General features: G+C 47.4%; 1 protein-coding gene across 1 annotated transcript in view; it reads right to left on the bottom strand.

The window, feature by feature from the left end:
* The window catches only part of LOC144785418 (UPF0764 protein C16orf89 homolog), a 793,662-nt gene that overhangs the window by 120,695 nt on the left and 660,655 nt on the right, over nucleotides 1–12,312 (bottom strand). Inside the window, exon 5 of the mRNA XM_078664337.1 lies at nucleotides 39–177. Within this exon, the coding sequence (XP_078520463.1) occupies nucleotides 39–177 (139 nt within the window). The remainder of the gene's footprint in view (nucleotides 1–38; nucleotides 178–12,312) is intronic.

Raw genomic sequence — 12,312 nt, 5'->3', positions numbered from 1 at the left:
ACAATCTATATGACTGTGGCTACAAAACACACACTTACTGTTTTCCATAAACAGATCTTGCTCTCGAAAGGGGTAGCCATCTTCTTCAATCTTCTGGCTAACTTTCATCATGCTAGAGCAAAATATTTTCTCGTAGTCATGGGTTCCGTTTTTAAAGAGGGGATCACTGCATCCTTTCTACAAGTAAACACAGCAACATATATTCCTCATTAGAACTCCAGCTTCGTAGTAGAAGCGTATGTAAAACGTCATTGATTGAAGATAGCTGTTTGAAAAAACGTAAGATGACAAGTTTATTGGTTCAGTGCACATTGAGCCCGATGGAGCAGATGGGGTTACAGCCAGACAGCAAACGTTTATTGTGAGCACTCACCTTATCGACCATGGACACATGAAAGGCAGAATTGGCCCTCCAGGATGCAAACCTCCGACCAGAGGATCAAGCACAGATCTATGTATAGATTTGATACTTTGGTCTACGTGGCCAGTCGAACCGTCAAAGAAAAAGTTTAGGGGCATATGAGCAAGGGCCATATTGCCGCTTTAACGGCGATATTTTATCGCCCTATTAGCAAGCTATCGCTAACAGCAGTTAGCGACAGCTTTTAGGCGATAGCGACCGGTTTGGGGCCCGCTTTGCATGACAGCGATATTTATCACTAATGACATGCAAAGTGGGCATACCCAAACTGTTAGCGACTGAAAGCATTCGCTAAAACAGCTATTGCCTATTAGCAAGGCAGACATAGCGATAAAAAAATTGCTCTAGGCGTGATTATCGCTATAATCTAACGCCTGCTAAATACATGACTTACCTGTTTAACCAACGAGAGGTGGATTCTCAGGTTAAGTCCCCATTGGAGTTAATGCGTGAATATCGCTGGATTTCCAGCGATATTCCCGCCTTTCGCCACTATCGCTAGATATTTTAGCACAATGGAGAAAAACGTTGCTAATAGCAGGTTTTCTACGCTAACATATCCAGCGATAGGCAGCGATAAAAAAAATGCGCTAAGCACATTTAGAGCTACATATCGCTATTTCTTGCTAATATGCCCCTCAGGTTTTTTCACGTTTTGTGTTTCAACGCTGTTTTATTTTTGCGTAGAAGAATCCAATACCCTTTCACCATTTGACATTCTTGGGACTTGACATTTAGTATGGAAATAGTTTTACAAGAAACGCAATACTCACTCCACTCTGTACAATATCTTTAGTGGCTAAATATACTACCTTTTAATGATTCGGCTAGCAAAATGCTGTTCATGAATTCTGGATGTCTTCGGTATAATCGTGGCACTTGGCTGTTCAGAGGCATCGAGGTAGTCATGGCTCGCTACAGCCAGTAAAAACTACCTTTGCATTTTCAGAAAATACAGTGGTAAATAGGATCAAATTGGTATGCAATGTATAATCTCAACAGTCAGAGGCTGCTCCTCCGCTAAGGCAGAGGAGCATCGCCCTACTGCTATTTGAGCAGTGTAACAAATACAAATTAAATGATAATACCAAACCATTATTATCATTTTATCTTTCTGCGAGGGATTGGAGGCAGGTCTGTTCAGGACAGGGCTGAGCACAGTGAGGAGAAGTTTAACACTCCCAAAGTGCGCATGATTATTTGGCCGACGGGCCGGTCAAACAATGATGCACACTTAACATGTGGAGAACATGCCAAACAGGCTGCTCAGACCAATCACGGCGCTGCTCATGCAATGTCGTGATTGGCTGTGAGAGGCTAGGAGCCGGGGTGCTTGCAGCGCTCCAGAGTGAAGACGGAGAAAAGGGTGTGGCGGCGGCTACAAAGTAGGTACATTTTGGAAAATTTTTGTTTATCTAATTACCCCCCCATCCCTGTACCAAAGCAGCCGCCGGTTGTTATCAGCAGACTTTTGCTTACCAGTGCTGCAATCTCAGAGATGCACCATTTTCTGTGCCTAAGAGAGTAAGTGGCAGACAATTTGACGACGAAGCTCACTTTTGTTTCAGCATGGTTCATCCGGGTGTGAAAGACTAGAGGAAGAAGGGGCACAGGGAAGTTGCTTAGTTATTGAAATTCGGAGGGTATTGATAGAGTGGAAACCATATTTTTCCTGTAGGGGTGCATTCTAATCATGTATTGATTTCACCCACATATCATCTTTTGTTGTATTAAAATAAAGTGTTAGAATTGTGAAATGTATTAATGTGAAAATATGATGTGTTTTAGCCATTGCAAAGTAGCATTGAGAGTCAATGTAGAAAGTAAATGTAACTAGCAGAAAACTTATGTTTTGCAACAGAAAGTTTTCATGTACTAAACGTGTATATTAATCGTGTCATTTCACATGTAGGTATATGCATTAATTGAAGGAGCTTTTTTTCCATGCAAATTTGTAAAGCTCATATGATGCTCTCTTATGTTACCTGAATTTCGTAGGCCTTGAATGAAGTACCCTTAATGTGTGCTCTGGAATCTGTTCTTTCTCATGTTTTATGTTGCAGGTGTAAGAAGCGCTCTCCTTAGTTAGAATAACGTCTTTGTTTTACTAGTCAGGCAAGGAGAGAAGAAGTTACAATCGTGTTGCTTGAGTCGATAAAGGAAGGTCATTGCGCTTCAAACAGGAGAAGGCCTGGGAACCAAGGACAAATGTATCAAGGAAAAGAACACTGCTGTCCCACAGAAAAACACCTTCAAGATCTTACCTAGAGCAGATGGCGTGACTCGACCTGGAGTTTGGGACCACAAATACGTACGAATAATGTGTTGTTGGGAGTGGGGAAAGTGCCCACTTCTTTCTTGCCTTCTGAGAGGGAGCATCTTAGAGCAAGCTCTGCCTTGGTAGCTTTATGCTACATGACTCATTGATTGTGGAGAGAATTTTTAGGAAGGATCCACATACTGACACATTTTATACTTCCTAATGAAAATACTTAAGTAGGGATGTCATCTTAGTACTAGAGTAGGGATAGATTAAATGCTTTTTACTCACCAACCCTCAATGCAGTGAAACTTGGACTCATGCTTTCCGATCTTTTGCATTTTACTTCTTGAATTAATGGTATTGCTTATGCTACATCGTCTATATGTGATACGTAGATGTGGCTTTATGCTATTTCCGATGTATTTCTACACCCTCGTGTTGAGGTGTCCTTATGTTCAGTTTTTTGGCTTTGTAATCAATCAGCCTAACCTTAAGAAGTCATCTGTGGTTACTATGTGTCTAAGAGAATTATTGATTGACCTTTTAACAATTTTTCTCCCCTTTACGCTTACATACTGCGGAAAAGAACCATCAAATTGAGTCTCTACAACAGGTCCAGAACTTATGGGCCCGGCCCTTTCAGTTTGTAGCAGTATAGGATGGTTCACACATGAAGCAAAGGGAGAATCTAAAGTTAGTCTGCAATAAGTGAATCTAGAACCCAAAAGCCCAAAATAGAGCCCAATGATCGAGAACAGAAGGCAACTGATTCCACCGGTGACTGACGGACTTTGATGGTGTGGTGAGATCGTTGGTGGAAGAGGGAGTAAGTATCACTAGGGTGCATGTATGTGTTAGATTGTGAGAATGTTTGATTGTGTGATGTCTTGCGGAGTTGGTGTGAGAGTCGAGGGGATGTTGTTCCAGATAGGACGTGTTCCAAGGATTGAGATTTGAGTTGCGGGCCCCAAAGGGGCTTAAGATCCTAGATATATTAAAGGTGCAAAAGACACCAATATTGTGATTGTCTGACCGAAGAATTAAGGAGTTGTCGTGACATGTCATCTGAAGTTCTACCTAAGACGGGGTACTTTGTGTGACTGCGACATATGGGAATCGTCTAGTGAACCTTGTGTACAGAGGTGAGCTATATTGATTCGGGAGATCAACACTGGTTGAGAGTCATCATGTGTAAATGTTCTTGTGTGATTGAATTCTATTGATCCTTATAGATGTCAGACAATTACAGATTTAAGACAAGTGTGTGAGTGAATGCTTATGGAGAAATTGTGAAGGAGGGTAAGCCGCTGCGAGGAGTGAAGGTGATGTCATAGAGTGTCACATTGAGATAGGTCAGTTGGTGTAATGCCTTGCTGGGATTGGTCAGCAGTCATCTGGTAGTTGTGGTTGGAAAATGTTGCTCTCTCATAATCAATTGAACAACAAATTGCAATTTGAAACCATGCAATGTTTTAATGTGTTGCAAGATCTTTTCAGGGATGACGAAGGGGTTGTTACTCAAGTAGGCAAAAAGGTGCCACCAGAGGATACTCCAGCACACTATATGGTGATAAAAGTTGTGCACCATACTATAATTTGGCTTAAAAATTGGCATAAGATCACTGAAAAGTAGAGTGATATATAATTTCCATGCGTTGGTTCATTTTGGTTGGATGTACTGCATTAGCTCAGAGGAGCAATGTTTGCACTACCACCACCTTTGCCTAACCAAAACAGTTTGAAGTTTTAGATGCATTAATGCGGCCAGCTCATGCTAACCAGCAGGAGAAATAACAGAGAGAATGAGGAAAACTGCGAAGGCATATCAGGACGCGCAGCTTAAGCAATGGAGAGTGGATACTATTGAAGGAGAAAGGTTGCACCCAGTGCTGGTAGAAGAGGGAGGATGCAGGACAGGAGCAACAAGACAAATAGAAGCAACAGAAGTGACAATGAAGACAGCTTGTTGGAAGAGACGTTATCTGAGCCTCCTCGACCTTATAGTACACAATCAGGGGATGGGGGCAAAGCTCAGGATCTACTGAGAATGTAAAAAGCGCGGCAGCTCAGGTGGGTCCTGGTGCCAGAGCTGTGGGGAGGATTTCGGGAGGAGTAGGGGTAACAGAGTTGTACACCTTAGGCGGTATAGAACAGAGCAGAGTTAACGCTGCTTCATGGTTGACAGAAGCTCTTACAGTTCCAGTTACCATTGGTCCTGTTGTTCCTGTGTATGATCCATGCTCAGTGGGAAGCCTTAGTCAGAGTCAACTCGTACAGGCTGAAAGGACTGAATTGGGAAGGACAGGGAGCATGCATGGGAATTGCCCTTTGTTAGTGTCTATGGAATCTAGTACCCCTTTAGCGGCTATTGCTGATCCTTCTGGAGTATGCACTGGTTCCAGCACAATAGAGTATATACCCATGGCAAGCACTAGTTCAGACCTACCGTTGTGGGAAACCCCAGTGAGAGGACCAATAGGGGTGGTGTTAGAAGCAGGCACTGGCCAGGGAACCTCTGGAGATCAGTCTGTCTTAGATGCTGTGAATTTGGAATCCAGGTTGAGAGACCACAAAAACAGCAAGGAGTGTCTGAGTAGTACATAGAGTCAGGAAACCATCAAGTCTGCGGTGAATGTGAAACTATTGAATGTGATGAGGTTGAAGCTGAGGTAGACAAGATCATCAGTGGGAATTTACCTTTGGACAGAATGGAGACCTATGAGCCAGAAGACCTGTTATTTGTAGTGAAGAATGTCACCCTTAGGGCAAGACGAGTGAATGAGAAGTTGTCAGAGTTAGCTCAGAAGTATGGAGTGGACCTGTCTTGGATGAAAATGTTAAAGGGAAATCATAAGCTCAACAGCAGTGACCAGGAGCTGGAGGAAAAGTGAGTGACAGGATTGAAAACACATGGCCGATGGCCAGGAATTGGTCATAGAAACAAGGGCTTGGAGTATGCTGGATAAGAGGGAAGAGAGACGGTTGAAGAAGAGTGTGAGAAAAGCAACAGGAGAAATGCCCCCTCTAGGAAGAGGAAAGCATGGGGTGGAGGCATATACTTTGTGGAAGGTGTCTAGTAGATAGTATGTGCATGTTCCTTAGTGTAGGGGTTACTTGGCTGCTTTCACAAATTATTTTCCCAGGCTGGGGGAGAAACCAGCTGAGTGGTATAAGCAAGTTGATTGCTTTGTTAAGATTTTGATGGTGTTGTGGTGAGTTAAATACCCTGTTTGAAATTGTGGTTCCTAGCGACCTACATTCTGCTTGCAAAGTCGCTATTGTGTGGCTTGCTGCTGAGCCAGAGAGGTATTCAGGAACTCACAGCCCTTTGCCTTTGCTTATGAAGAAGTATGATCAGGTGATCACATGGTTGCAGTCCAAGATGGCCCCTCAGTACATCGATGGGGTTCAAATAGATCGACGATCCAGGAACCTAAAGAGTCAGTACCTGCTTTTTACAAAAGGCTATTGCAAGCCTTTACGCAGTACAGCGGGTTAGACACGCTCGACCCTAAAGACATGGGACAATTTGTATCTAACTTTGTGACTGGACAGAGGCTAAATATCAGCCTCATGATCCAAAAGCACTTAATCTGGTGGCAAAACAAGTCTATGGGACGCCAGCTACTGCAGTGACAAGGTGGACTCTAAGCATATACGAAAAAAGGAGAAATTGATGCTAGTCCAAATGCGGAACACCCTCATCATCATCATAATAACTTCATTCGGTTTCAAGGAAAAAAACATAAAATTACATAAAATCAGATATACATTTTGTAGTTACCATGACCTATTTACATATACATAATAATCCCTTCAGTTATTCCAATTATTAAAAGAGAATATGAATTAAGAATGTCATCCTGGAAATCAGTCTGAAACAGCACCAAGAGAAAATTCATTATTAATTCTAAATAATGTGAATCAACTACAATTATGAATATCATTTTCTAGTAGCAATTACCACTTTAATAACATTGGAAACCCCAATACATATATCTGATGTGGCCAAAGAATACAAAAGATGAAAACCATCAGTATATGAACATGGCCTAGAACATTTTAAGATTGGGACTAAAAATATACTCCTAGGCTCCTTATATATGGTGCAAAAAAGCATATATATAGGGTGCCAAAAAGCATACGGTGCAATCTGCATTGAAGTGCCAGATTGTCACAGGGGCAGGGCACAAAATTGTCCGCTTAGCCAGCTAATGTCGGAAAAACCTCTAAAAAATGCAGGGTCAGTAAGCGTAATCTTGTTAGGTAAAGGCGTGCCTGAATATTTGAGTTGAATGTTAGGTAAAAATTGCTGTTGAGTCGGAAATAAACACAGAGAACCTGCTACCTCCAGTTGGGAATGACAGGTGTTTGCCCTGCCTGAATGTACCTCTTTGATAATTCTTTTTGTATTCTCATGAATACATGGAGGGCAATCAAAATAATGTCCCAAGCCTAACTTATAAAAGTTATACCTGACAAAATATAGCCAGGGGATAGCTAATACACCATTAAGATTAAGACAGTCTTTAATAAAATCTCTTGTAAATGTTAGCTCTTCTGATTTTTAAAAAATATATATTTTTATTAACTTTTTACCAAAAAGCATTCACGGTACATCAGAATGCATTCGAAGATGTTACATTGGTACAAACATGCCATCAGGATGTATACAGTATTCATAAGTTGAGCATATCAGAGGCATGTGTCCATTAGAGTCTGACACATCGTGGTCGCAGGGGGGAACTAGGGGGAAAGGAACGGGGAACCGTGTGTGGGAAGAGTAAGACAGGTAACTAAAGCAGTGAAACTGCGAAGGAGAAAAACCCAGGAGGGGAGTGGGGGGGAGAGGGGTGAAGACCGAGCCGGGGGAGCAGGAGTGGATACAATGTTCAGGACATATCTGCAAGAAGGTGGGGGGGAGTAGGGAGAGGAGGGGGAGGAGGGGGGAGACTGGAGAGACAGGGGGGAGTCAAGTCATGTACACTCTAATGGGGCGTTGATGTAGCCGGGGCCATGGTGGCACATTGAGAAGTACAAGGGGTATCGCGCTTGTGGGCTAGCACAAACTGGTGAGACAGCGTGGCCCATTCTAGGGATATGGGGTGTTTGCGCTGTCCTTTCGCTTCCTCCTCCCTCAGGCGTCCTCCTCTGCCGCCGCCCATTTTTGCACCGCTCCCACCCATGTCTCAAACAAGGGACCAGTGGTCGTACGCCATTGCATGGCTATGTTCCTTTGGGCTAGAAGCAGGGACAGAGCAGCATATCGGACCTGTACCTTGTGTGTTTTTGGCCTGTGAAAGATCCCCAAAGCAGCTGCCTCCCAGGAATGTAGCCCTGTGAGACCTGTGAGAATGCAGATGGAGTCGAGTATGGCTGACCAGTAGGTCTGAAGGGCCAGGCAGCTCCAGAACATGTGTTGGAAGTGTGCATCAGGGGAGTGACATCTGAGGCATACGAACAGTTTGTCAGGGTAGAACCGCTTGAGACGCGCCAGGGTCTGATAGGCTCTGTGTAAGATGTAGTACTGTATATTTTTGAACCACGCGTTTCTCGACACTTTCTTCGGGAATTCTAGCGCTCTGTCCCACTCTTGGTCATGTAGTTGCCGCCAAAACTCGTCCTCCCAAGTAGCTCTCAAGGTGAGCAGGGGCTTGTATGTGAGTTCTCTGATTGACTTATATAGCCAAGTGACAAGGTGTCTGCCAATGCCCATGTAAAGGATAGTGTGGACTACAGGATGTGTTGCGGGCTCGCTGGTTGTAAGGTTGCTGTGTGGGCGAAAGCAGTCGATAAGTTGGCGATGTGTCAGGAACTGCCCCGGGGGGAGGCCGTGATACTCCATAAATTGCTCATATGGGCGAAGCTGTCCCTCTGCGAATAGTGCCTCCGCCTCCGTGACCTCAGATTCTGTCCACACACACAACATGGCGCTTGTGAAACATGTGTCCCCTCGCGGCCACCCCGCCAGCGGTAGCCGTGGGGAATAGCATGGGGTCCCTGCTGCCATACGATGAATTCGTCGCATGCACTGGCGGGCCACCGACACTTGCAGGGGGTAGGTTCGGCGGGGTTTAGCACCCGGGAGCAACAGGCGACAAAGCTCTGGTATGGGGACATGGCTGTGCATTGTGCAGGTCTCCCCGGAGTGTCTGCTGGAGTTGTGCTGCGAGAAGGTACGACTCAAACGCGGGGGCACCCAGATCCCACTGTGTAGTGGGTAGCTGGAGTTTGGTGAGGGCTATTCGATGCCGACCATTTCCCCACACGAGTGTACGAAGGAGCGAGTCCAGTTCGCGGAAGAAACGACCGGGTGGTACGACCGGCAGGATGGTGAAATAATACAATAGGCGGAGGACGATGACCATTTTTGCCAGAGCCACCCAACCGATGGGGGCTAGTGGGAGGTTTTTCCAGAATCCCACCGAGGCGTGGGTTCTGGCGAGAACCTTGCAGTGATTGCCCTCATAGATGTCGGGGGGGAACGGTAAAGGCGGACACCCAGATAACCAGATAACGGGGAGCGCCCGTGTTCCAGGGTAGGCTCTGCGTGCCGATTCGGACCTCCTGAGGATCGAGGGAATGATGCAGGGGGTACACCAAGGATTTCTCCCAGTTCACTTGGAGGCCTGATGCCTCCGCGAATTCAGACAAGACCGTCCATATGGTGGTCAGGTCCGCGGTGATATCCCAAATGTACAGCAGTGGACCGTATCCGCTATGGGAATGCCCCACGCGGTTCCCTCCTGGCGTAGGTGGATCGCCAGCGGCTCCACCGCCAAGGCGAATATCAGGGGCGAAAGGGGGCAGCCCTGCCTGGTACCCCTCTCGACTCACAGTGGGGACGAGATGTATCTACCCGGCCTGACCTGAGACGTGAGATTGGTGTATAGAAGCCGAGTATATTGCAACAGGGTTGGGCCTATTCCCGTCCGGCGAAGGACGGCAAAGAGGTATGGCCAGGTCACAGTATCGAAAGCTTTTTCGAGATCTAATATGATGCAGGCCACGCGGGGGAACGCGTCTCCTACCTGATCTTGGAAATGAAAGACCCGTCTAATGTTCTGTGACGTGTTCCTGCCGGGGACAAAGCAGTTTTGGTCTGGGTGAACCAGGGGGCCTAGTATGTACTCGTACCGGGCGGCAAGTATTTTTCCCAGGATTTTGCAATCTGCCGAGAGGAGCGTAATGGGGCGGTATGAGGATAGTTGTTGCGATTCTCTATGCGATTTAAGAAAAGACACAATGACCGATTCCTGCAGCGATTTTGGGAGTTCCCTCCGATTGAGGGCGTCCGCGAACATGGCGGTCAACTGGGGATCAACAGGGTGGAGAAGGTACTATAGTACTCAAGGGGCAGCCCTTAGAGGCCCGGAGCTTTGTCCCATGCCAGGGAACGTATCGCGCAGAAGACGTCAGTTGCTGTTATTTTCGTATCAAGGGCATCCCTAGTAACCACTGCGACATGGGGGAGCGATAGCAGGTCCAGGAAATGGGTTACTGCTTCCTGTCGATAGTGTGTCTGGGTGCTGTACACCGCGGCGTAATATTGCCGAAACGCGTCTAGAAAGTCTTGTTGGGAGTGCACCAAAGAGCCCGCGGGTGTCCGGATCTCGGTGATGGGTGTGGTGTCTGCCTCTTGGCGCGTCAACCACGCCAGTAGTGTGCCTGTTTCGTCTCGCTCTCTGTGTACCCGAGCAGCATAAGCTCGGAAATTGAATTTCCGCAAGTCCGCTAGGGCAGTAGCATATTTCGTTTTCGCCTCGGCCACCTGAGCCACCATAGCCGACCGGGCATCCTCTTTCTTGGTGAGTGTCGCTAGCGTGCGTTCTGTGTCGATGAGCGTGTGTTGCAAGCGCCCCGTGCAACCACCTTGAACACGTCCCATTCTACTAACCTGGAGGAGGCAGACCTGGTGTTATTAGTGAACTAATCTCGGACCGTCTGCGCGTGATCGTGCCTAAATACCTGGTCTGTGAGGCAGTTCCTCGGGAGGCGCCATGTGGGCACCGGTGGGTGGGGTGGTCTCCAACGGACACAAAGTATATGTGCATCGTGATCTGAGACTACATGGCCTAGGTAGTCAGTGTGTTGGACCTTCGGTATTAGTGCCGGGGTGCATAAAGATCTGTCTAACCTGGTCCGCAGGTGTGGGACAGAGTGAAATGAGTATAACTGTGTGTGGGGATGGTACGCTCTCCACGCATCAACCAACGTCCAGTGACTGACCCAGTGGCAGAATCTTTCTGACCGTGCAATGGCGGGAGAATGTTGTGGTGGTGAGTGGGACCTGTCGAGTGTAACATCAAGTTCACAGTTATAGTCGCCCCCTAATATCCATGGGAGAGAAGCGAATTGGGCCAGCACACCCGAGAGGGAATCCCAGAATCTATCCTGCTCGACATTGGGCGCATAAATGCTGCCTAACAGGACAGGCTGTCCATCCAATATACCTTCCATCAGGGCGTACCTCCCCTCCTTATCCACTACTCTGTGTGTTTCCTGAAAGGGAGTGCAAGGGCGAATCCAAATAGGCGCGCCACGCGCGAACGCAGAATATGATGTGGCGCATAGGATTACCCGCCAGCGCTGGTGCTGTGAGATGCGTTTCTTGCAGGAACACAATGTGGGCATGCTGGCGCTTTATGTATGCATACGTCATGTATCTCTTGCGCGGCGTGTGTAGGCCCAGCGTGTTTAGGGTGGGTGTACTAACATCTGCGTGCTGCATGGGTAGGCGGGTGAAGGGCTACCTGCGCCAGGGCGCGTGTTCCCGAACATGAGATGCACAGGTGCAAAGGGTAGAGTGGTGGTGCCGCACAGGGAAATAGCCCTCGTGTGCCTCCCTCCATATGTGTCAGCTGCCCGGGTACTCATGTATTCTGTGGGGTGAGATAACAGGGTAAACTGAACATGTAACTGAATGGGAAAACTGTCCCAATACCTGGGGCGCATTGGCACGCTCGATACGTCCAAACTAGCGCTCCTAGATCCAGGGAGCGAACAGTCAAGGGGTGGTGGGCCGAGCCTGTGAGGCGTGTTCCTTTCCAGGGCGTTAGCAGGAGAAGGGATCGTCAGTGCGGGGTGTAGTGTGTCCAGTGTGTCCTGACGCGCATGGTGGGTGGCCCCCAGCCGGGAGCCCCCTCACAGAAGTTCTTCTGCAAAGTGTGTTGTCGGGCTATGACCGGTATCATCCCTGTTGGGCGGTGGCATCGATCAGTGGCGTGACCGGAAGCATGGTAATAGAGTCAGCGGTAAGATAGGCCGAGTAACTGTCCTCTTCACTCCTCGAGGAAAAGAGATGGGGGATCCCCTCTACGTCCTCCTCGATTGGGGAGCCCCAAGATCGGCCACGGCCTGAAGGGCTTTATGACTCTCCTGCATGAGCTGATACAGGTCTGGGAATTCTACTTCCTGACGCCTAGCAGGGTCTCTCCAGTTCTGTTGTCCCTGCGGTTGCGTCTGCTGCGGGGCTCGTCTCCTGTTACGTGGTGTCCTATGGCTACGTTTTTGTGGCTGGGCCGTAGCCGATCCCTGCGTGCAGTGGCGATCTGCCAAGTCACAGGCCTCCTCCATCGTGGAAAAAAAGTGTGTGGAGCCACCATAGATGACTTTCAGGCGGGCGGGA

This window comes from Lissotriton helveticus, chromosome 10 (assembly GCF_964261635.1).
Source record: "Lissotriton helveticus chromosome 10, aLisHel1.1, whole genome shotgun sequence".
Taxonomy (NCBI): domain Eukaryota; kingdom Metazoa; phylum Chordata; class Amphibia; order Caudata; family Salamandridae; genus Lissotriton; species Lissotriton helveticus.
Note: the sequence above shows the minus strand (reverse complement) of the source record. Positions and strands in the feature narration are given on the sequence as shown.